Below are 23,676 nucleotides of genomic sequence, written 5' to 3'. Positions count from 1 at the left end.
TATTTTAATAAATATATCTGTATAATAAATCAGCTTTGTTCAAATGCACCAATATACATAACCCATATTCACTGAGAAATGGATAAAAATGTTCATTTTCAAAATGGAGTTTACTCATATTTTGTTATTATTTTTTAGGCCGATTGCATACTGGACTTTTGGCTTTAGTTCCAGCCTAGACGCACCACTAGTTTATACAATTTGGAAACAGTAATTGTCGACAACTTTTTTTAGTAGTAGAACATGAGCAGTTTCAGTCAGACCGTTCTGGCCAAAGAGATACTCATTTTTAACAAATAGGCTAAAAGTAAAAATGAGTGGATGACTTACCTTTTCCAGCAAATAACCAATGACCAGAAAGCCTTTCCCGCCCAACATCTGCTCCTGCATGGCTACTGAACTCTTCAACAACTCCACTAAGAATGCAAGGAGAGTTGCACTGCAAGCAAAAATAAATAAATTAAAATACTTTAAAGACCTTCATGTGTGAAATAATAGGATCGGGATACAATCAATTACTACAGAAATACAAAAACAGCCCACTGTTACACTGCATTTCAAAGGCCTTGCACAAGTGGTCATTTGTCTTATGTAATTTGATGCAAAGATGACATTATACCTACATAAATACATATAAATAGTCATAGGTTTTTTAAAATATCTAATTTAAGATGCTGATGACCATCATAACAGTCTTGTGAAAAGGGTCAATAGGATGTTTAGATAACAAAATGTTAAGGGACAAGGAAAATAATTGCATAATATTACACACACACGCACGCACGCACGCACACACAGACAATGATGGTTTAGAATTACGCCTTGGCCTTCTTAAATGATGTTGCAGACGAAAAAAGCTCAGAGTGTTTTTCTTGACATCTGAACTGCCACAAGTGGACGAATGGGCCATGACCTCGCTCCTCTTCCCTTAGACGCTAAACCCCAGTGGGCAGCATTACCACTGATCGATACCCCACAGATCTCTGCTCCGCTGATTATGCCTGCCAGCTCACTGCTCATCTCTAATCTACTCACCGCGCCTGCGAGCTCCAAGCCGCATCACGGTGACCTGAGAAATGAGGCTACGGCCAAACCAGCCTCCCATCATTCCTCTATCCGCTCCAACACAAATGTCATGACTCTCTCGAAATCCTGCGTACTCTCAGTCACGCTCTATTTCCATCCGAGAACGACAGATTCCATTTATAATTCATGGCACGCCGCTGACGGTGACTGACTTGCGTTTAGTCTACATTATGGCAGCAAAACTAGAAGAGGGCATGCGAATTGACTGTTTTCAAACAGGTTTCCCAATAACAGGTTTAATAAAAAGGTTTGCTGCTGAACTAGTCTAGTATTAACCTTACTGGTGCTATTGAAGCAACATAACATCAGCTATTTGAGCATCACAGCAGATTGATAGTTTAGTACAGTTCACTCACAAAAATGGCAGCCGCACATTGTGTGACGTCACATTGTACCTATGAATAGCAAGTACATTAAACTGTAGTGTATTCTCTGTACCTGTGTATAAGCCTAAAACACAAATGTCATGACTCTCTCGAAATCCTGCGTACTCTCAGTCACGCTCTATTTCCATCCGAGAACGACAGATTCCATTTATAATTCATGGCACGCCGCTGACGGTGACTGACTTGCGTTTAGTCTACATTATGGCAGCAAAACTAGAAGAGGGCATGCGAATTGACTGTTTTCAAACAGGTTTCCCAATAACAGGTTTAATAAAAAGGTTTGCTGCTGAACTAGTCTAGTATTAACCTTACTGGTGCTATTGAAGCAACATAACATCAGCTATTTGAGCATCACAGCAGATTGATAGTTTAGTACAGTTCACTCACAAAAATGGCAGCCGCACATTGTGTGACGTCACATTGTACCTATGAATAGCAAGTACATTAAACTGTAGTGTATTCTCTGTACCTGTGTATAAGCCTAAAATGGAGAAGTCGAGTGCAGTAGGAAAGCCAGAACATTTGTTTTTAAAGGGTCACGAAACACCAAAACACATTTTTTGAGCTGTTGACAGTCGTATATGTGTTCCACACTGCTAAAAACACTATTAGGACACCTATATTTCACTAAAAAGTGTAAATTGGTTGTTTTTGCGTTATTTCAAGCAAATTCGTACTTCCTGTTTGAAACGAATTTTTGAAGCTGCGTCACGGTCATGACATAATAGCGTGTATTCCAGCGTGCAGACTGGGTGTCTGTGCCTGAGTGAGTCTTATTACGTCTTACAGTGTGATACATTAATGCATGAGTAAGGCTTGGTTCAAACCAATCAGCGCGCTCTTCTGTGCAACTTCATTAATATTCATTTGTGTCACCGTGTTTACACCACAAAGACGCCACGTTGTGTTGGCAAAACAAGCGTGAAGTGTTGCTTTTATAGTTTGCTGCCGTTAAGTTTCGTTTTCATTTTCTCTCTGTGAGAGCTTATCTGGATCACGTCTGGATTAACAGTGTACGCGACGCTCGACAACAATAACTTAACTTACGTGTCTAAGGAGGATTATTGTTTACCTGAGAGCTGTTCTCATCTGCAAACGCTGAAATCTGGATTTGCTTGTAGTATTCTCTCCATAAAGACGCGGCTCTAGTTGCTGGTGATTGTCCTGTCTCTACAGATTTGGTAAGTGAGCGACCAGTGCTCTTTGTTTATTCAGTTTGTTCGTATCGAATTAAGTTAACTATTGCACTGAGTGCAGAAATGTTAGCACCGCATTTTGTGACCGGAATAACACATTCGGCTTTCTGATGCTACCTGCCTTAAGTTTCCGGGAAATGGGGAGTTTTTTTTTTTCTCTCATTCGCCGTGCTTTCATGCAAACATTGCATGAAAAATACACGCTTGCAGCAGTTCCTCGAATCAAATATCTCGTTTGTCGCGAGGGGCATGAATGAATTCCCTGAATGAAAGAGCCAAACTGCAGTTAAAGTCCAACATTAAATAATTTGGCAAATAATTCAACTACAGATGTCCATGTAGGTTAAACACTTCTTCTGTCTGTGTGGGTGTGTATTTTGACTCTGAAACTCGCGCGTGCACAAATAGACACTCCCACACCATCCCACTTTAGTTCCTTCGACACTCCCCCCTAAACAGAGCTGGACACGCCCACTTTTCTGACTTTTTCCAAAGTAGAGGTGTGAAAACACCCTGCTGAAACGAGGGGGTTTCATGGCCCTTTAAGACATAAATGCAAATGATTAGATATAAAAGTGAAGCAGGAATGAACTCTGTATGTTGCGGTTCTAAATTTAGCTGAGTTGATGTGCGTCTGGATGGTTGATGCTCACCAGACGGTCGTCTCCACAGGGCTGTCGTTGGGTTGCCTGTAGTCCAGCTGTGAGAAGAGCGGGAAGAGGACCTGGATTCCTCCAATAGAGTGGATGGCGCTGTGGATGGAGTGAGTGACGATGGCCTTGACATCCTGCACACACACACATACAGTATGTAAAACATCTAATCAGAAAAGTAGTCCAGATTGTTTTAAGGAAACCCTTTATAGATGGTCATAATGCATAATATATACACTATAAAAAAGTACTGTCTATTATAATCAGCTATGTGATCAAAATCAGATGAATGCTACACCATTTAATTGAGATGGCCAGTTAGATTTAGTTGTGATAGTCAATTTTGAAACTCATATTGGTGAGGTAAATGCATCTATTCTTCTGTCACAATATCAAGGTTTCTGTAGGTTGTAAGAGAGCAAATATAAAGGCTGAATTCTACTTCTGCATGAAGTAATCAACGTAATACACAGTGTATGCCTTACAGGTAACCGTAAATTTATACTTCTGCATTCTGTTTATGTTGCTCTGACAATAACACTTCCAAAACGCTAGCTGGCAGTGGAGTTTCTTAGAAGCCAGCAAACGTGGAACAAGTTTAATCATAAAGTAAACACAAAACAAAAGTATCCACCTGTAGCTGCTCCATGGGACTTGACACTTGTTAAACCCCCCCACCACCGACCTTGTTTACCTCCCACTGCTCTCTGCCCCACCCACTCTCGTCAAGCCGCGTAATCAGAGCACTGCGACATGTAGTTATGTTTATTAAGAGATGCGCATCAAAGGCACCACTGGACCATCCATGTGCAATTGACTTCAAAGTATAAATCGGCCTTAAGAACACTTTAAGACCAAATAAAATTGTTTCCAAGAAATCCACAAATCAACCAGTTGTGCTGGTTGAAAGTCTCTGCACATTCTAATAGTAATGATTAAAGTAAACGATTTAAATGTGTTTATATGTATTTTTATATTTATAACTAAAAATGTTTATTAATGTTTGTAAATGTAGATTTGTACATCTGCAGCCATTCATGCAGATCCACTGTTTGCACTGCGTTCATGACGTGCACACGAGAGAGAGAGAGTGACAGCGGTAAAAACAAATGCTGAATCAAAACTTTTTAAAATCCTGAATCAATATTGGATAACTTTTGCATGCTGGAGCAAGGACGACACTATGGCTAAAGTATTTCTGTTAGAAAGGCATTGTATTGTTTTAAAAGTATTTTAGTCACGCAGAGGTGATGTAGATTGTGTTGTTACGAAGGGGTTATATGCACAGAAGTGTTGTTCAGCCACTGAAATCTTCCGGTAAAGACCTTTTCAGTTTCATAAGAGACCTTTTACGGCATAGATAATGTAGATTTTTATTCAGTTTAACAACAAAACATTAGTAAATAGCGCTATTCTGCCTAGCCTGCTTTACTGAGGTGAAGTTAGTTTTATATTTACATTGGTTAATTTTTGAACTATGAAAACCTGCTCCCTATATTGTTTACGTACCATGCTACTCTGAATATTTAGTCTGAAATAGCATGTAAAAATGGCTTAGTAATAAGTGTAATTCCTGCACAACGCTGGCCAACCACTGAGCATGCAGTAGCCGCTTTAGGACAAAGTGCATGAGAGAGCGAGACCAGCAATACTTGCATGAATAAAATATTGCACATTATGAGAAGTTTTGCTTGCTACACAAATGAAAACGTGCTAGATATAATACATTTTTTTTTTCGGAATTGTAGTATTATAAAGTTTTTCTTTTTATTATTCTTCAATCAATATTGGACTTTTTGTTTCCGCTCTGGAATGGCCTTCCTGATTTTTTTTCCTGAACTTATGTTTAACAATAATAGCACTTGTATACAAAGTAACGATGGCTCTGGTTTCACCATACACATATACAGGAATAACAATCTGACCTGGAGCATGAGGGCGTGTGGCGAGTGCACAAATATGGAGGCGTTTTCTCTGGGCGAGGACTCCAGACAGAGCTGCGCGTCGGTGGCTTTAGCATTGTAGGTGAAGGAGATGCTGCTGGCCAACTTGCCATCATACAGAACCTGCTTATGGTGCTCAGCCAGGTGGATGTCGCTTTCTGACTTGAACTTAAACGTGCTCTGAGAAGACAAAAAAGCAAGCAAGATTAAAAATGAGTAAACCACAGTAAAAATTCATGATTTTGATGTTACTTTAACCTGTTGTCTTTAATATGCTAAGTTATGCAAATTTTACTTGATGCTAGAAGCTTTAATTTTGTGTAAGCTGAAGTCTCTTGTAAAGTTCATTTGATTCAACTTAAAATCAATGGTTACAGGTTTCAAGCATTCTTCAATATCTTCTTTTGTGTTCAACAGAATAAAAAAAACTCCACTGGAACCAGTTGAGAGTGAGTAAATTTTCATTTTTGAGTAAACTATCCCTTCACCTTCAGCAACATTTTTATAGTGAACGATATGAACTTTAATATATATGTATGTGTGTGTGTGTGTGTGTGTATATATATATACATATATAGATATAAATACAGTTGAAGTCAGAATTATTAGCCCCCCTTGAATTATTTGCGCCCTTGTTTATTTTTTTCCCCAATTTCTGTTTAATGGAGGGAAGATTGTTACAGCACATTTCTGAGCATAATAGTTTTAATAATTCATTTCTAATAACTGATTTATTTTATCTTTGTCATGATGACAGTAAATAAAATTTTACTTGATATTTTTCAAGACATTTCTATACAGCTTAAAGTGACATTTAAAGGCTTAACTGGGTTAATAAAGTGAACTAGGCAGGTTAGGGTAATTAGGCACGTTATTGTATAATGATGGTTTGTTCTTTAGACTATTGGAAAAAAAAATGCTTAAAGGGGCTAATAATTTTGTCCCAAAAATGTTTTCTAAAAAATTAAAAACTGCTTTTATTCTGGCCGAGATAAAACAAATAAGTCTTTCTCCAGAAGAAAAAATATTATCAGACATACTGTGAAAATTTCCTTGCTCTTTTAAACATAATTTAGGAAATATTAAAGAAAGAAAAAAAAATCAAAAAGGGGGCTAATAATTCTGACTTCAACTATAATAAAGTGGCCAGAGAGTGCATATCAATATTAATGATGTAAATTAATATCTATCGAGAGACAATAAAGTTCTTCATCTTCAGATTGAAGTACTATCTTTACTTTAATTAAAATTAAAAATGTGGTTTTGACATCAAGGTGCCCGGCTGGGTACCACGTCTGGTCACAAATAAAAGTCAAGACCAAAGTGAATTTAGAGTAAAATGATGTCAGATTGTTTTATTACTTTTATTTTTTGTCACACAATACAGGCCTGACAGATTCACTTCCAGTTGGAAGGCTTTATTGTCATGAACGTGGGAGGATAAAAATTCTGAGCATGGAGAGAATTTTACCAGTGTTTTGCAAACAATAAGATATTGTCCATTCCTAGTAACATCCTTGCATTTTGTTTTGTCTTCTCTTTTGGCAGTGGCTCGTGTAAAGCACCAGGGATTGGGCTGACTCCCAGAGGACTGATAATAACAGTAATAGTAATAACAATAATAAAAACCATTAATTACTGAAGCATACACACACACACACACACACACACACACACACACACACACACACACACACACACACACACACACACACACACACACACACACACACACACACAGGTGTACATTATCTTAATGAAGCTCTGGCTGCAGAAATGTGCCATTTAACTAATGGCTCTGAGCGCAGGCGAGAGTGTGTGTATGTGTGTGTGTAAATGTGCATGTATCTGCAAAATCTCTCTCATGTAAAGCACTCTGAGCCACTCCTCATCGGAGGGATTTATATAAGAGCACGCTGAATCTCCTGACTCTGCATGACAAGATTTTTGGCCATTTGATTAGCTTTTTGACCCGAACACTTTATAAATTGAAGTTCAATTCAATTCTTTCATCATCTCTAAATTATAAACAAATAAATAATAATTAAACAAAACTTTGCTGATGAACCAATCAGGGGTTGGCACGGTGGCTCAGTGGTTAGCACTGTCACAGCAAAAAGGTCGCTGGTTCGAGTCCCAGGGCCAGTTGGCATTTCTGTGTGGAGTTTGCATGTTCTCCCCATGTTTGCGTGGGTTTCCTCCATGTGCTTCGCTTTCCGCCACAGTCCAAAGACATGTGCTCTAGGTGAAATGGATTATTTAAATTGGCTGTTGTGTATGTGTAAACATAGGAGTGTATGGGTGTTTTTCTCATTAGTGGGTTTCACCTAGAAGGGTATTCGCTGGGTAAAACATATGCTGGAATAGTTGGCGGTTTATTTCGCTGTGGCAACCCCCTGATAAAAAGGGGACTAAAGTGAAGGGAAAATGAATGAATGAATCAACCAATCAATCAATGAATCAACCAGTGCCATGACATTAAAACCAATCAGCCAGCAGCTAGCTCTCTGCAATTCTCACATGGTCGCCCACTGAAGCTAAGCAGGGCTGCGCTCGGTCAGTACCTGGATGGAAGACCACATGGAATGCTAGGTTGCTGCTAGAAGTGTTGTTAGTGAGGCCAGCAAGGGGCACCCGGCCTGCGGTCTGTGTGGGTCCTAATGCCCCAGTACAGTGACGGGAACTCTATACTGCTCAGTGAGAGCTGTCTTTCGGATAAGATGTTAAACCGAGGTCCTGACTTTGTGGTCATTAACAATCCCAGGATGTCCTTCGTAAAAGAGCAGGGGTTTAATACCGGCATTCTTGCCAATTAACACTGGCCTCTGTCCATCATGGCCTCCTAACCATCCCCATACCATAATTGGCTTCATGCATGGCTGCCATTACGTCATCCAGGTGAATGCTGCACACTGGTGGTGGATGAGGCGATTCCCCCCCATGTGTGTAAAGCGATTTGAGTGCCCAGAAAAGCGATATATATATGTAAGGAATTATTATTATTATTATTATTATTAATCAAACCCCAATAAACAAAGTCAAGCTCAACCCCACATAATTTTTACATTTTTAAAATATTTTTATATATATTTTATATTGCACACAAAACCTGAATCTGGACCGCTCAATATTGTCTTTAAAAGATCATTAAAAAACTAAAGGAACACAAATCTAAAGCTGAGCTATTTTAGCCAAACTTAGTTACTAATGCAATTTTTATAGTAATGGGTTTTATTTTTTTTATCATTTCTGTTTTAACCAATTTAAATAAAAACAATGTATTGTTGTGTTATATTTTTTATATTATTTTTACATTTCTCTCTAAACTGTTTTTATTAACTTTTTGTAAACACACACACATTCACACACATACCAGTATACTGTATAGCATATATACAGTGCTCAGCATAATAGAGTACAGCCCATTTTGAAAATGAATATTTGAATCCATTTCCCAGTTATTAAAGGCATTTTGGTGCATTTAAACAAAACAGATTTATTAAACAGATATATTTATTAAAATAATATTTTAGTCACCAAACATATTTAGAAATTAACAGATAATCCGATTAAATTCAAGCAAAATATTCCAAAAATAAATTACAACCAACAAAATTTCAACTAAATTTCCCAATTTGTTTTGCATCTCTTGATTCTTGAATTTGTATTTCATATTTTTCTATAACATATAAATTTGGGTGTACTAGTTTTCGGAGCGTTATATTGTTAGATAAGCCCCAGATTGGCTTTAATACCGACTAATCTTATATGCACAAATATAATATTGTAAAGCATCCAATTAAAAGTACGAATTTAAAAGATAGATTTGAGAGGGGTGTACTTATATATGCTGAGCACTGTGCATGCTTTATTCATATGCATGCTATATATATACATAGTGTTATTACCTTTAATTTATTTGTAAGATATTTATTGTTTTATTTTTGTATGTTATTTTATTTTTTATTATTTGTTTATTTTATAAAATTATAATTTTAAATTAATTAAAAAAATCTAACTTTTAATACATTGTACATTTTGAATACACTTTATTAAGTTATAAATAAATAAATTATTTTATATTTTTTCCCCAATTTCTGTTTAACAGAAAGATTTTTTCTACACATTTTTAAACATAATAGTTTTAATAACTCATTTCTCATAACTGAATTCTTTTATCTTTGCCATGATGAAACTACATAATATTTGACAAGATATTTTTCAAGATATTAGTATTCAGCTTAAAGTGACATTTAAAGGCTTAACTAGGTGACTTAGGGTAATTAAGCAAATCACTGTATAACATTGGTTTGTTCTGTGAATAATCGAAAAAAAAATATTGCTAATAATATTGACCTTAAAATGGTTTTTAAAAAATCAAAACTGCTTTTATTCTAGCCAAAATGAATCAAATAAGACTTTCTGCAGAATAAAAAAAATATTATAGGAAATACTGTGAAAAAATTCCTTGCTCTGTTAAACATCATTTGGGAAATATTTGAAAATTAATGAAAAAAACCCCACAAGAGGGCTAATCATTTTGACTTCAACTGTGTGTTTGTATATATATATATATATATATATATATATATATATATATATATATATATATATATATATATATATATATATACACACACACACACAATATATATATATATATATATATATATATATATATATATATATATATATATATATATATATATATATATATATATATATATATATATATATATATATACATACACACAATCAAAAGGCATGCCTGACAAGTCCAGAGCAGCCCTTCTGAGGAGCAGCACAAACACAATCACACACACACTGAGCAATTCTTCAAAAAAACAGTGCGATGCGCATTAAGCCTCTGCACTGGTGCTGTGATTCACTGCAGTTTTCCTCAAACCTGCTGCCAATGTGTCCACTTCACAACACAGCAGACCCCCACGCACACACACACTTCCATTATTTCTGAGCATTATTAAGAACAGCATGAGAGGTTTTAGCGTGCAAAGAGAAGCTAAAACACAGCATGCTGTCAGCACTCTAATTAACAAAAATACAGAAATAACGGGGAAAATAGGAACAAATAAATATTTTCAAAAAGTTTCATGAACTTTCATTAGTTCAAGAACAACTTGCTGATGATGAAAATAAGGCCATGTAAGTATTAAACAATATTAAACAATACTATGACTATTACTATGCTACCTTGTGTCATGTAAAGACCAATACCACTGTAAAATGAAACACAATAACAGCAATAAAAAGCACTATGTTGTTGTCAGTGTGCTAATTACAGTAGTTAGCGTATTAGTTCTTTTATGCAGTAATTAGTGTATGCTGTTAGTAATTAGACCACACATTTGTTTTTAATTATCTTTGTCATGTTTGTATTTTAAAATATTTGTTAAAATATGATATATTTAGGGCAGCACGGTGGCTCAGTGGTTAGCACTGTCACCTCACAGCAAGAAAGTCACTGATTCGAGTGCCGGCTAGGTCAGTTGGCATTTTTTGTGTGGAGTTTGCATGTTTTCCCTGTGTCTGTGTGGGTTTCCTCCGGGTACTCCAGTTTCCCCTACAGTCCAAAGACAGGTGAATATAGGTAAATTGGAGAAATAAATTTGTCCGTAGTGAATGAATGAGTGTGTGTGTGTGTGAATGTGTGAGTTTATGGATGTTTCCCATAACTGGGTTACGGCTGGAAGGGCATTCACTGCATAAAACACATGCTGGAATAGTTGGCGGTTCATTCTGCTGTGGCAATCCCTGATAAATAATGGAATAAGGGTGCACTCCCAATATGTTATCTGAACCATGCCCAGGCGTGTTTCCAACCCGGGCTCATTGTGGAAACGTAGCCCCGCGGACGTTTCTGCGGACTGCGAAATACGTCCCGGGAGGTACGTATTCGAGCGGTTTTTGTTTTCGCGGATCCGTGAGAGGCCGCTGTGCGTGCTTTTTCGCATCTTGAGCGCCTCTCAGGAACGCGCGCCGTTCGCGCGAAAAGCCGCCGGAGGCCGCTGTGGAGCGACCGTTCGTCCGACTGGCTGGCCAATCGGCCGATCCGGCTGCCCTCCTCTTCCTCCTCCTCCTTCCCTAAACCCAAGCGACGGTTTGCAAAAGCTGTCCAGAAAAAAAAAAAAAAGCAAAAGCCTTCGACTTTGATTTCGACCGCGTTTTCAGATCCCGCCGTGTTCTCACCCTTATTTTTCGGATTCTGATTCCTGATCTCGATCGTCCCCCGGCCAGCTCCTCCTCCTCCGGGCCTCCGCTTCGCCGACGTAACGCTGCGAGCTAAGCGGACAAACTGGTAGCAGCAGGAAAGCCCTCCACTTGTAGGCGAGCCGTCGGCCGGCGAGCGCAAATAGGAGGAGTGGAGCGGCGCCACACCGCCCCGCAGCATTCGCTCGAGAAAAACTAAACGCGGCAGTACGTACCTCCGGCCACGTAAATCGTGGTCTCCAGAAATGTCCGCGGGGCAACGTTTTCAAAATGAGCTTGGGTTGCGTGTTTCCCAGTCCGTTTGACATGTGTGAGTGCTCTGAATCGGGGCCCAGGCGAGGTTTAGTTGGCCGGCCCTGGCCTGTTTAGAAGAGGTGTGCAAGAGCATGGTTCAGTTGGGCTTTTTAATACAAAGTGCGCCTGAGCCTGAGCCTGAAACCGAAGACGTGACATCACTTTTAATTCATTCATTTATTAATTTTCCTTCATTTCGTCCCTTATTTATCAGGGGTCGCCACATCGGAAGTAACCGACAACTATTCCAGCATATGTTTTACCCTGTGGATGTCTTTCCAGCCGCAATCCAGTACTGGCCAATTTAGTTAATCCAATTCACCAATGGCACATGTCTTTGGACTGTGGGGGAAACCAGAGAACCAGGAGGAAACCGCAGGACATACATGCAAAATCCACACAGAAATGCCAACTAGCCCAGCTGGGACTAGAACCAGCGACCTTCTTATTGTGAGGCTACAGTGCTTACCACTGAGCCACCGTGCCACCCAAGATTAGTTATTACAATGTAAAAGACTGTGATTACACTTCAAGTGGTAAAAGAAGTGTTCAATATTGCTCATTTCCTTATCTTTTGAGTTCAGCCCCTGCTCTACGAAACTGTAAACACTTCAGCACAGCTGCACTGCTGTCACATGACCCGAGTGGTCTTGACGGTGAAATAAACACCATCTGCTTGAAAAACAATTTTTTTGCATTATTCATCCCGTTTGGTGTGAAAATGTCAACTTTTTGGAGGTCTGATCAAATAATGAAGTCAAGGAAAAGATGTTAAAAGTCATGGCTGATTGGTCACCCTTGAAAATAAAGGTCAATTGAAGCACATTGCATACTGGTACGTAATGTTAAGCATGCTCTGTGTGCTGTATGTGTACTGTGCTTTCTTGCTAATGTAACACTCAACAAGGAGTTATGCATAAAAACAAATACGCAATATATAAAACTAGAATACTATGTGCAGATTGTACATATATTAGGGCATCGGGGCCAAAACTTTCAAAAGGAAAGCCATGGGATGTACTACTTATTATGGCTGCACAATATACACTTAAAAAACTACTTATTTAATAATGAGCTGAAACTACTTAAATACTGAGTTTTTATGGTTAAGTCATACTTTTTTTTAATCGTAACTTATTAATACTTGTTAATAGCTGTTTGCTGTCAATTTGTGGCGATCGTGTGCAGTGGGATTTGTAAGAAATGTAAGAAATTTTCCAGAATTGGGTCTCATTTTCAAATAACATACAAGTCCGGGTCAGTTTTGTGCAGCACATTTTCGGGGTCTCTATTAGTTCAAGAACACATTTTTGTACCCGTAAAAACCTCTACTGTCAAGCTACTGAAAAATGTAGCTAAGCTAGAAGCTACTCTCCCACAATGCACTGCAAAAATGTATTCTCTTAGTTGCATACCTGACAAAATTCCTGCTACCTATACAAGTTTTAGGAACAGCAAATAATAACTTGACTTCTAGTTGATCATTTGGTACAGTATCAGAAGTGGCTTATATGAAAGGCAAAGGTCTCTAGATTACGCTTATTTCACCAAAATAAAATGATCATGCCTCGATTTTTAATTATTTAATGAGGACAGTAAGGTCTGACTTTGCTTAAATAAAAGTCTTGTCACTTAGCTGAAATAATGTACAGTGTAATATAAATATAGAATATTTATATAAAGTCATGGTGAGTGAAAAAAGAATTCATATTGTGTATGACTCCCATGAGCTTGGAGGACTGCATCCATACATCTCTGCAATGCCTAATAAAGTAATCTGAGATGACGAAGAAAGTGTTCTTGCAGGACTTCCAGAGTTCATCAAGATTCTTTGGATTCATCTTCAATGCCTCCTTGATCTTACCACGGACGTGCTCAATAATGTTCATGTCAGGTGACTGGTCTGGCCAATCTTGGAGCACCTTGACCTTCTTTGCTTTCAAGAACTTTGATGTGGAGGCTGAAGTATGAGAAGGAGCGCTATCCTGGTGAAGAATTCGCCCTTTCCTGTGGTTTGTAATGTAATGGGCAGCACAAATATCTTGATACCTCATGCTGTTGATGTTGCCATCCACTCTGTAGATCTCTCTTTAAAAAGTTTTTGTTTTATTTCTAGTCCAACAATCTAAACAATTCTTAAACTAAGAAGTATTTCCTAGACAGGAGTTGCTTTGGTTTTAGAAATATTAACTAAAATATAAGTGAGTTTTTTAATAAAACAAGTGCCCTAAGTGAAATAATATTGTCTTCAGTTGGAAATTAGATTATTTAACTAACACAATGGCATATAAAACTCACTTAATTTTGACATATTATTATGAAAACAAAACAATACTTGTTTACTTGTCGAGAAAATTCTTCTTGATTTAAGAATTGTTTGATTTTTGGACAACAAACCAGACATAAACTAACTAAGAAAAGCATTTTTAAAGTGTAGCTCTTGTCCTTGTTTATGCAGTAATGTGATCCCCTTAACTCGTTTCATTAAAATTAAAATAAACACAGCTTTTGGCCTGTTATGCCTTCCAAAAATAACATTTCATATTCTGCGCTGATGATGCAATCTACAGTACATCACTTCTATTGCACACAATCTCTAGCATACAAACTGAAGCGTACTTGTGCTTAAAGGGACAGTTCACCCAATAATGGACATTTACTCACTATGTACTCTCCCTCAAATGGTTCCAAACCTTTATGAGTTTCTTTATTCTGTTGAACACAAAACAAGCTGAAAGCCAGTAATCATAAACTTACATAATATAAAAAAAACAAATACTATGGTCATCAGTGATTACAGGTTTCCAGCGATCTTCAAAACATCTTCAAACAGAAGAAAGTAAGTCAAACTGATTCAGAACAAGTGAAGGGCGAGTAAAATTTTTGGGTGAACTACCCCTTTAAGCTGTCTGCTGGTCAGTGAAGGTCTGGGTGTGGATCTGATCTCTGTACCAGAGGAAGTCCAGATGTCTGGTCAGCATGTGATAGCCAACAAGCTGCTCTCTGGCTGTGTGTTTCTGTGGTAATTAGCATGTGAGGTATGGGGCACTTGGCATTGTGGCAGAGAGAGCCGTCTGGAGGACTGTGTGTGTACGTGTGTGTTTATGAGTTCTATAGATCATCCGAGTGTGTGAAAGCTATGCCGTTCGTCTATGTCGCTGCGGCTGGTGCAGCTGTCCTCTCCAGGGACTCAATGGAGAGAGAGAGAGACAGTAAGGGAAAAGTGTGCCCGGATGAGTGGACGACCCATTTCACAGACAGCTGCTAGAGTTTTTGGGTGCTCCTCTGCCCTCGGTGACGGAGAAGATGAATGCTGTGTGAGTTTGCTGGAACGCTGAGCGAGATTACAGCAGCAGCAGCGTCTGACCACACGGCCATATTAATGAGCTCTCTCTCACTCTCACTCTTCCTGCATAGTCAATGCGTTTCTGACCTAGTTGTGATCTGGAAACCGTTTTGACGCAATAGAGACGTGGAGGACACAAAATCTGGCTGACAATATATTTGTCTGGGATAAATGGATGGACGGACGGACGGATAGACAGACAGATAGATATATGGATTTATAAACAGAACGATAGATGGAATTAAAGAAGGAACAATAGATAGAATGATAGAAAGATAGAAAGAACAACGGATATAAAGATAGATTGAATGATAGATAGAACAACTGAACAATAGATAGAGTGATAGAAAGAACTATAAATAGGTAGAAAGAACAATAGATAGAATGATAGAAAAAACGATAGACAGACAGACAGACAGACAGACAGACAGACAGACAGACAGACAGACAGACAGACAGACAGACAGATAGATAGATAGATAGATAGATAGATAGATAGATAGATAGATAGATAGATAGATAGATAGATAGATAGATAGACAGACAGACAGACAGACAGACAGACAGATGGATAGATAGACAGATGGATAGATAGACAGATGGATAGATAGATAGATGGATAGATAGATGGGGACAGATACAATGATAGAACAATAGATAGAATGATAGAATAGAATAGATAGACGAACGGACAGACAGACGAAAGGACAGACGGACAGATAGATAGACGGGTAGACGGGCAGAACGATAGAACAATAGATAGAATGATGGATGAATGGATGGATGGGTGGATGGGTGGATGGATGATTGGACGGACAGATGGTACAATGCGATAGATACAATATGATACAATACAATACAAAAACAGATGATCCGAAAAGTACTATCACAGAATAGAAACTATACGTTAGATACTATACAATTCAATAGATACCATACGATGCACTAGATATGATCCGATTCTATAAGACAGATACTATACGATACAATAGATATTATACGATACGATACTATACAATAGATACTATAGAACACAATAGATACTATACGATACGATATATACAATACTATAAGATAGATACTATATGAAACAATAGATACTATACAATAGATACAATACTATACTATAAAATAGATATTATGCAATATGCTAGATACAATATAATACTATATGAGAGATACCATACAATACAACAGATACTATACAATTGGCACAATAATATACAAAAGACACTGTACAACACAACAGATACTTTACAACACGATAAATACGATATGATACTATACGATAGATAATATATGATACAATAGATACTTTACAATTTGATAAATGCAATACAATACTATACGATAGATACTATACGTTACTATAGATACTTTACAATATGACACGTTACTACGCGATAGATACTATACAATACCATAAATACCATACAATACTATACGACAGATACTATACGATACAATAGATACTTTACAATTTGATAAATGCAATACAATACTATACGATAGATACTATACGTTACTATAGATACTTTACAATACGACACGTTACTACGCGATAGATACTATACAATACCATAAATACCATACAATACTATACGACAAATACTATACACTATAATAGAAACTTTACAATACGATAAATACGATACGAAATTATACGATAGATACTATACGATACGATAGATACAATACTATACAATACAATACTATACGATAGATACAACATATCTATCTATCTATCTATCTATCTATCTATCTATCTATCTATCTATCTATCTATATATCTATCTATCTATCTATCTATCTATCTATCTATCTATCTATCTATCTGTCTATATATCTATCTATCTATCTATCTATCTATCTATCTATCTATCTATCTATCTCATGGCCTTGAGAAAACTTCAAAAATGAACTGATCAGCAGCGTGAACCAGCTGAGCTCAGTCTGATGCATAAAACAGCAGCGCAATGAGCACTGAGAAATGCTGTTAATCATCTGTCCATTTAGGCTTAATGTACGAACACATCATCTGACTGGAGTAAACAAAAGCTGCTTATAATCATCAGATCATCTGACCCGGGTAAACAAGCCCCGTATACACATTTTCAAAGAGCTTAGTTCAAATTAGGGAGCCTCGCGCTTGACTGGAGAAAAACATTCGCAGGGAGATTTTTTTAGCTAAGTGAGAAAAATCGAACGTGACTGCATGGATTTCCCCTCAATGCTCCTGTCTCTCCCTCCCTCCCAGAAGCAGACTTTTAAAAGGGAAAGTTCATCCAAAGACGAGAATGTCCTATTAATAAATTAAACCTCAGGCCATACAAGATATAGGTGACTTTTTTTTTGTTCAGTAGAACTACAAAGACAGTGGTGCTATTTTGATAGATAGATACTATTTTGGTCCGGTCTAAAAGGAGAGCCCAGAGATGTTACTTGGTCCTCACACTATTCATTTTAGCAATTTGAAATTTAATACACAATTGAAACCAGAAGTTTACACACACTGTATAAAAAGACACATAACCATTTTTAAAAAGTCAGATGTTAATATGACTAAACGTTTTCTCTTCTAGGTAGGTTAGGATTATCACATTTGTTTCTGTTTTGCTTAATAGCAGAATAATGGGAAATATATATTTTTTGAGAATTTTTTATAACTTTTCTTGAAAGTCAAGTTTACGTACAATAAGATTATTATGCCTCTGAAAAAGCTCAGATGATGGTGTCAAGGTTTTGGAAGTTTCTGATTGGCTAATTGACAACATTTGAGTTAATTGGAAAACCTCAAATACACTGCTTCCTTGTGTGACAACATGGGAAAATCAACAAGCCAGAATCAACAACAACAAAAAAGAGCCAGATTACAATTTGCTTAATTACACTGGGAATAAGAATCAATTTTGGAGACATGTCCTGTGGTCTGATGGAACTAAGATTGAACTGTTTGGCTATAATGACCAGTGCTACATTTGGAGGACAAAGGGGAAAGCTTACAAGCCTTGGAACACCATCCCAAGTGTGAAGTATGGGGCAGCATAATGTTGTGGGGCTGTTTTGCTGCAGGAGGGACTGGTCCACTTCACAGCATAGTTGGCATCATGAAGAAAGAACATTATGTAGAAATACTGAAGCAACATCTCAAGACATCAGCCAAGAAATTAAAACTTGGCCACAAATGGATCTTCCAAACAGACCATGACCCTATAAGCATACTGTCAAATTAGTTAAAATGTGCTTTAAGGACAACCAAGTGAATGTTTTGGAGTGGCCATCACAAAGCCCTGATCTCAATCCTATAGAAAATTTGTGGGCAGAGTTGAAAAATCTTGTGCGAGCAAGACAGCCTACAAATCTGATTCAGTTACACCAATTCTGTCAGGAGAAATGGGCCAAAGTTCCTTCAAACTATTGTGAGAAGCTTGTGGAAGGATACCCAAAACATTTGACCAAAGTTATACAGTTTAAAAGCAAAGCTAAAAAAATACCAAGGAATTGTGTGTACACTTTTGACTGTCTAGAAATTAATAAAACAATCCTCAAAAAAAACAAGTCTCTCATTATTCTGGCATTTAGCAAATGTAAATGATTTAGGTAATCGTAACGGACCTAAGACAGTAAACGTTTAGTAGGATTTACCATCAGCCTTTTTTTTTTAAATGGTTACAGTATGTTCCTTTTTTTAGAGTGTATGTAAACTTCCGGTTTTAACTGTACATGTTGCATATTAGTACATATTTTTCATCTTTGAAATTTAAACATGCACTTGTATTTTAAATATGTGATTTGCATATATTACCATATCTCAGATTCCTATATGTGTGTTCAGCTGCTGCCTTTACATTTGCTAGAATATTTGAAGGTTTTTCACTGCTAAAAAAACCCAAGTATAAGCATTCATTCTTTTTCCTTAGTCTTAGTCTCCATTTTAGAGGTCACCACAGTGGAATAAATCGCCAACTATTCCAGCATATGTTTTACGTAGCATATGTTTTTCTAGTTGCAACCTAGTACTGGGAAACACCCATACAAACTCATTCACACACACACATTATGGACAATTTAGTTTATTCAATTCACCTATAGCACATGTCTTTGGATTATGGGGGAAACCGGACCACCCTGAGGTAACCCACACCAAAACGGGGAGAACATGCGACTCGAACCTCGACTTCTTGCAGGGAGGCGACAGAGCTGCAGTCGAATGAATACACGCTCATTGTCATATAGTTCTCCTTAGAAGAATGGACTGGTGTGTAGGCAGTCCCTGTTACCATTAGGCTTTATGCTAATCGTTTCAGGCCTGCCTTCAATAGAGAACGGGAATGTGTCGTTACAACACAATGCATTCTGGGTATTTAATCTGATTTATTGTATCATATATACATTCATCAGAAATAAACGGTAAGTGTTTGCACTACAAAAAATGAAGAAAATCATCTCTGGAAATGTTTTCTTGCTGCAGCTTGTTGATGCCCTGTCAGTTACAGATAAACGCATTCATTTATTTAGTCTGTGCTCGGCTTCTCCAGTTATACTTCATCGCTGGACACAGAATGTTATAAAATGCTTATTTATAAGCGTTTATAAAGGTATACAAGTTAGTCCACTTTATTCTTAGTGTTTGTGAGATGTTTTTCCAAAAGATTATACTATAAAACGGTCTGCTTTTTCTGTTATGACTTCAATAGCCACAAACATGGCTGACTGCAACTCACTCTGACGTAGATTCCTAAGCTCTTTAGGCTTTAGCTAAACAGTGACCCTTGGTGATTCATAAAATTCTAGTGAATGGCAGAAAAAACACGTCTTGAATTGCCTGAGGTTGAGTAAATGAATAGTAATTTTTCATTTTTGGATGAACTATCCATTTAATTAGTCAACCAGAAAGAAAGACAGCCATTAACACCACTCATCCATCCTCTTTTCTGTAGTGAGCAGGGATTTTTTTAAGGGTTCATCTAAGTCAAGCGCTGCTTTGACATAAACACTTCGGGCCATCAAGCTGAAGCAGTAATCAGCTCCAGCGTGCATGTAGAGCCGCGAGACAGAGGTGAGGGTCCGGTTAATGAACGGGAGAGAGAGAAGACAGGGGAACATCAGGTATTATTAACGGCTCTGTCAGGGAAATGCAGAGCCGCTGGAATGAGAAAGTACTTCAGCATGTTTCAGCTTCAGAAAGAAGGACCGAGCAAATGTCTGTTCACTGAGACAAAAATCGAGGGGAATCAGACTGCATGAATGCAAGACAAAAGTCAAGACACATTACTTTCATATCAGTCCACCTGGAAACAAAAACCTCATGTTAGCGCTCTAATTCAATGCTGCACTCCTGAAAGCACTCTGGAACATTATTATATCATTTTTCAAATATTACCCAATAGTGATGCACGGATGCTGGTTATATCAGCGTGCGCTGCGGATAATCTGCTGGTCGGGCGAGTCGGGTAAAAAAAAAAAAAAACAAACATTATGATTAATTGCGGGTGGGTTGCGGGTGGATGTAGCGGGACATGGCAGTGGACCAGTGAAAAAGCAGAGAGTGGGCTTTGCAGAATGGAAAGATGAGATGCCTAAAATAATGGATGAAGTGCAAGAGTAGCCTACTGTTAAAAGTTTCAGTTAGAGGAGTCATCAAAGAAAAATCTGCTATCGTTCTGGAAGAAACAAGATCACTTATTTCCACGACTGCAGCGTCTTTAGAGGAGAATCTTGTTCATTTCTACAAGTGGTGCGAGCGAACGCTCATTCATTGCAGCTGGCCGCGTTTTGGAGGCAAGGCGGGATCGCCCGAATCTAGGGAAAGTAGATGCTATTCTGTCTTTGCACAGTGCGATCGCCCGAATCTAGGGAAAGTAGATGCTATTCTGTCTTTGCACAGTGCGAAAAAAAAAGCCAAGTAAACATAACAAAGCTGCCATTTAGACTGAAGTCGCACCTTTTTGTTATCTTGTTACTGAAACTGTAAAAGCTAAAATGTCTTTTTGCTTTCTGTATCTATTTGAAAATGAAGAAAATGTTGTCTAAAGACAAACTTTTGTTTTTATAAATAAATGTTCATTTAAAAACGTTTAAGGGCGAAGCAGTGGCGCAGTAGGTAGTGCTGTCGCCCCACAGCAAGAAGCTCGCTGGGTCAAGCTGTGTGGAGTTTGCATGTTCTCCCTGCATTCGCGTGGGCTTCCCCCACAGTCCAAAGACATGCGGTACAGGTGAATCAGGTAGGCTACATTGTCCGTAGTGTGTGTGTGAATGTTTCCCAGAGAAGGTTTGCGGCCGGAAGGGCATCCGCTGTGTAAAAACTGGATATGTTGGCGGTTCATTCCGCTGTGACAACCCCGGATTAATAAAGGGACTAAGCCGACAAGAAAATGGATGTGTGTATAAAAACGGTTACTATTAACGTACTATTTTACGATCAGAGATGCGCAGATTATAGTTCAATGAATCTGCAGTTAATATCCAGTGTAACTTAAAGGTTTAACTAGACAACTAAACAACTAGCTAGATAAAAAAATGGAATAAAAATAAAAAATTATAAATGTGTGTGCTAATAATTTAACTTCAATTGAATGAATATTGCATGTCATTAATAATTTTATGTTTGACTGTATATATAATGTTATTCTTCTGGAGAATTTATTTTAATGTTGATTTTGTTGGCTGGAATGAATAAGTATTTCCCAGAAGAATAATATTATATCTACAGTCAAGCCAGAAATTGTTCATACCATACCCTATTTGTTCATTTATTTGGCAAGGGTTTCTAGATTACGCTTACTTTACCAAAATAAAATATAATCACGAGCTTGGAGGACTGCATCCATATATCTAATGACTCAAATCACTCATTAATAAAGTCATCTGGAATGGCAAAGAAAGCGTTCTTGCAGGACTCCCAGAGTTCATCAAAATTCAATGGATTTGATGCTTTAATGCCTCTTTCATCTTACCCTGACATGCTCAATAATCTCCATATCTGGTGACTGGGCTGGCCATTCCTGGAGCACCTTGACCTTTTTTACTTTCAGTAACTTTGATGTGAAGGCTGAAGTAGGAGAAGTAGCGCTATCCTGCTGAAGAATTCACCCTCTTCTGTGATTTGTAATGTAATGGGCAGCACAAACGTCTTGATACCTCAGGCTGTTGATGTTGCCATCCACTCTGCAGATCTCTCGCACGCCCCTAAACTGAATGTAACCTAAACCATGATTTTTCCTTGACCAAACTTGACTGATTTCTATGAGAATCTTGGGTCCATGCAGGTTCCTTCTGCAGTATTTGTGATGATTGGGATGCAGTTCAACTGATGATTCATCAGAAAAATCTACCTTCTGCCACTTTCCCAAATGATCAACTAGAAGTCAAGTTATTATTTGTTGCTCTTACAACTGAGATAGACAACAAAACTTTTTTATAATATCAGTAATGTTTTATTGCTAAGGTCAATACTATTAGTCCCTTAAGAATTTTTTTCTTTAAAAAAAAAAAAAAAAAAAATATATATATATATAAATATATATATATATATATATATATATATATATATATATATATATATATATATATATATATATATATTTACATATATATATATATATATATATATATATATATATATATATATATATATATATATATATATAATTTGTTAGCTGCATTTGGAATCATCAGTTTTCTAAAAGTGTGTAAATAGGAAACTTTAAAGATTTTTATTTAATTTTTTTATTGTTTTTTTTTTTTTTTTTTTTTACATTTTATTACTTCCATTAATTCCTTAATATTTCTTTTTTGCAGTGTAATTGTAGTATTTCTAAGGATCAACTGTTTTCATTTAAATTTCATTCCCACAAAAGTGCTGTATGGCTCGACAAAATAAGCCTAAAATAATTGTTTCATCAAAATCCAAACACAAGCGCTTACAAAAGATGCATTTGACCTCCCACTAACACCAGGTTGAAATAGTAGTGTGTCCAGGCTGATCTTTGTTGATTGTATCTCTGAAAACACATTAAAGAGTTCTGAAAACAATGCTTCAGGGTCTATACCTTATATCCCGGTCCGAGTTGATGAATGGCAAAGATCTGTGCGGGGTTCAGTGCCTCGCTGAAAACGTACACAGCTCCGAGTTGCCCACAAAACACACGGTTAGCATCCGCAGTCTCTGACGAGCCCAGGAAACATTTATCATAACTCTGCAGGAAGAGAGAGAAAGAGTATAAAGATAAAGAAAAGAAAAAAACACCAAAAATAAAAGTGGAGCTTTCTATCAGTAGAACAGATTGAGAGTTTTCTTTAAAGGCCCTCTGGAGCCGTTTACTCGCTATCTTCTGGTCATCTTGTTCTGATTTACTTTAGCTATAGTCTACACACAATGCACTTCAAAGGTTTGCCTAAGGAAGCGAAGAGCTACGGCTAATCTATATCGCTTTCATCCACAGAGACAAGCTTTTATCTAATCGCATATCGTTCGCACCCTACAGGTGCAATATTTCGTAAGCTGAGGAAAATAAAGTTGATTGGAAGTTTACGGTTTTTGGC

At 37.4% G+C, this 23,676-nt stretch overlaps 1 protein-coding gene across 45 annotated transcripts in view; it reads right to left on the bottom strand.

Annotated features, from left to right (window-relative positions):
* nbeaa (neurobeachin a) overlaps window positions 1-23,676 on the bottom strand; it is a 340,332-nt gene that overhangs the window by 134,080 nt on the left and 182,576 nt on the right. For all 45 annotated transcript variants that reach the window (XR_012385897.1, XR_012385898.1, XR_012385900.1 and 42 more), the window contains 4 exon segments: window positions 23,184-23,330; window positions 5,247-5,444; window positions 3,322-3,455; window positions 331-439 (listed from right to left, as the gene is read on the bottom strand). Coding sequence is in view for 40 of the 45 variants with exons in the window: in XM_073913943.1 (XP_073770044.1) it covers window positions 331-439; window positions 3,322-3,455; window positions 5,247-5,444; window positions 23,184-23,330 (588 nt within the window). In the remaining 5 variants the exon portion in view is untranslated.

The sequence above is a fragment of the Danio rerio genome, chromosome 10 (genome assembly GCF_049306965.1).
Source record: "Danio rerio strain Tuebingen ecotype United States chromosome 10, GRCz12tu, whole genome shotgun sequence".
Taxonomy (NCBI): Eukaryota; Metazoa; Chordata; class Actinopteri; order Cypriniformes; family Danionidae; genus Danio; species Danio rerio.
This window is presented reverse-complemented; position numbering and strand designations above follow the sequence as displayed.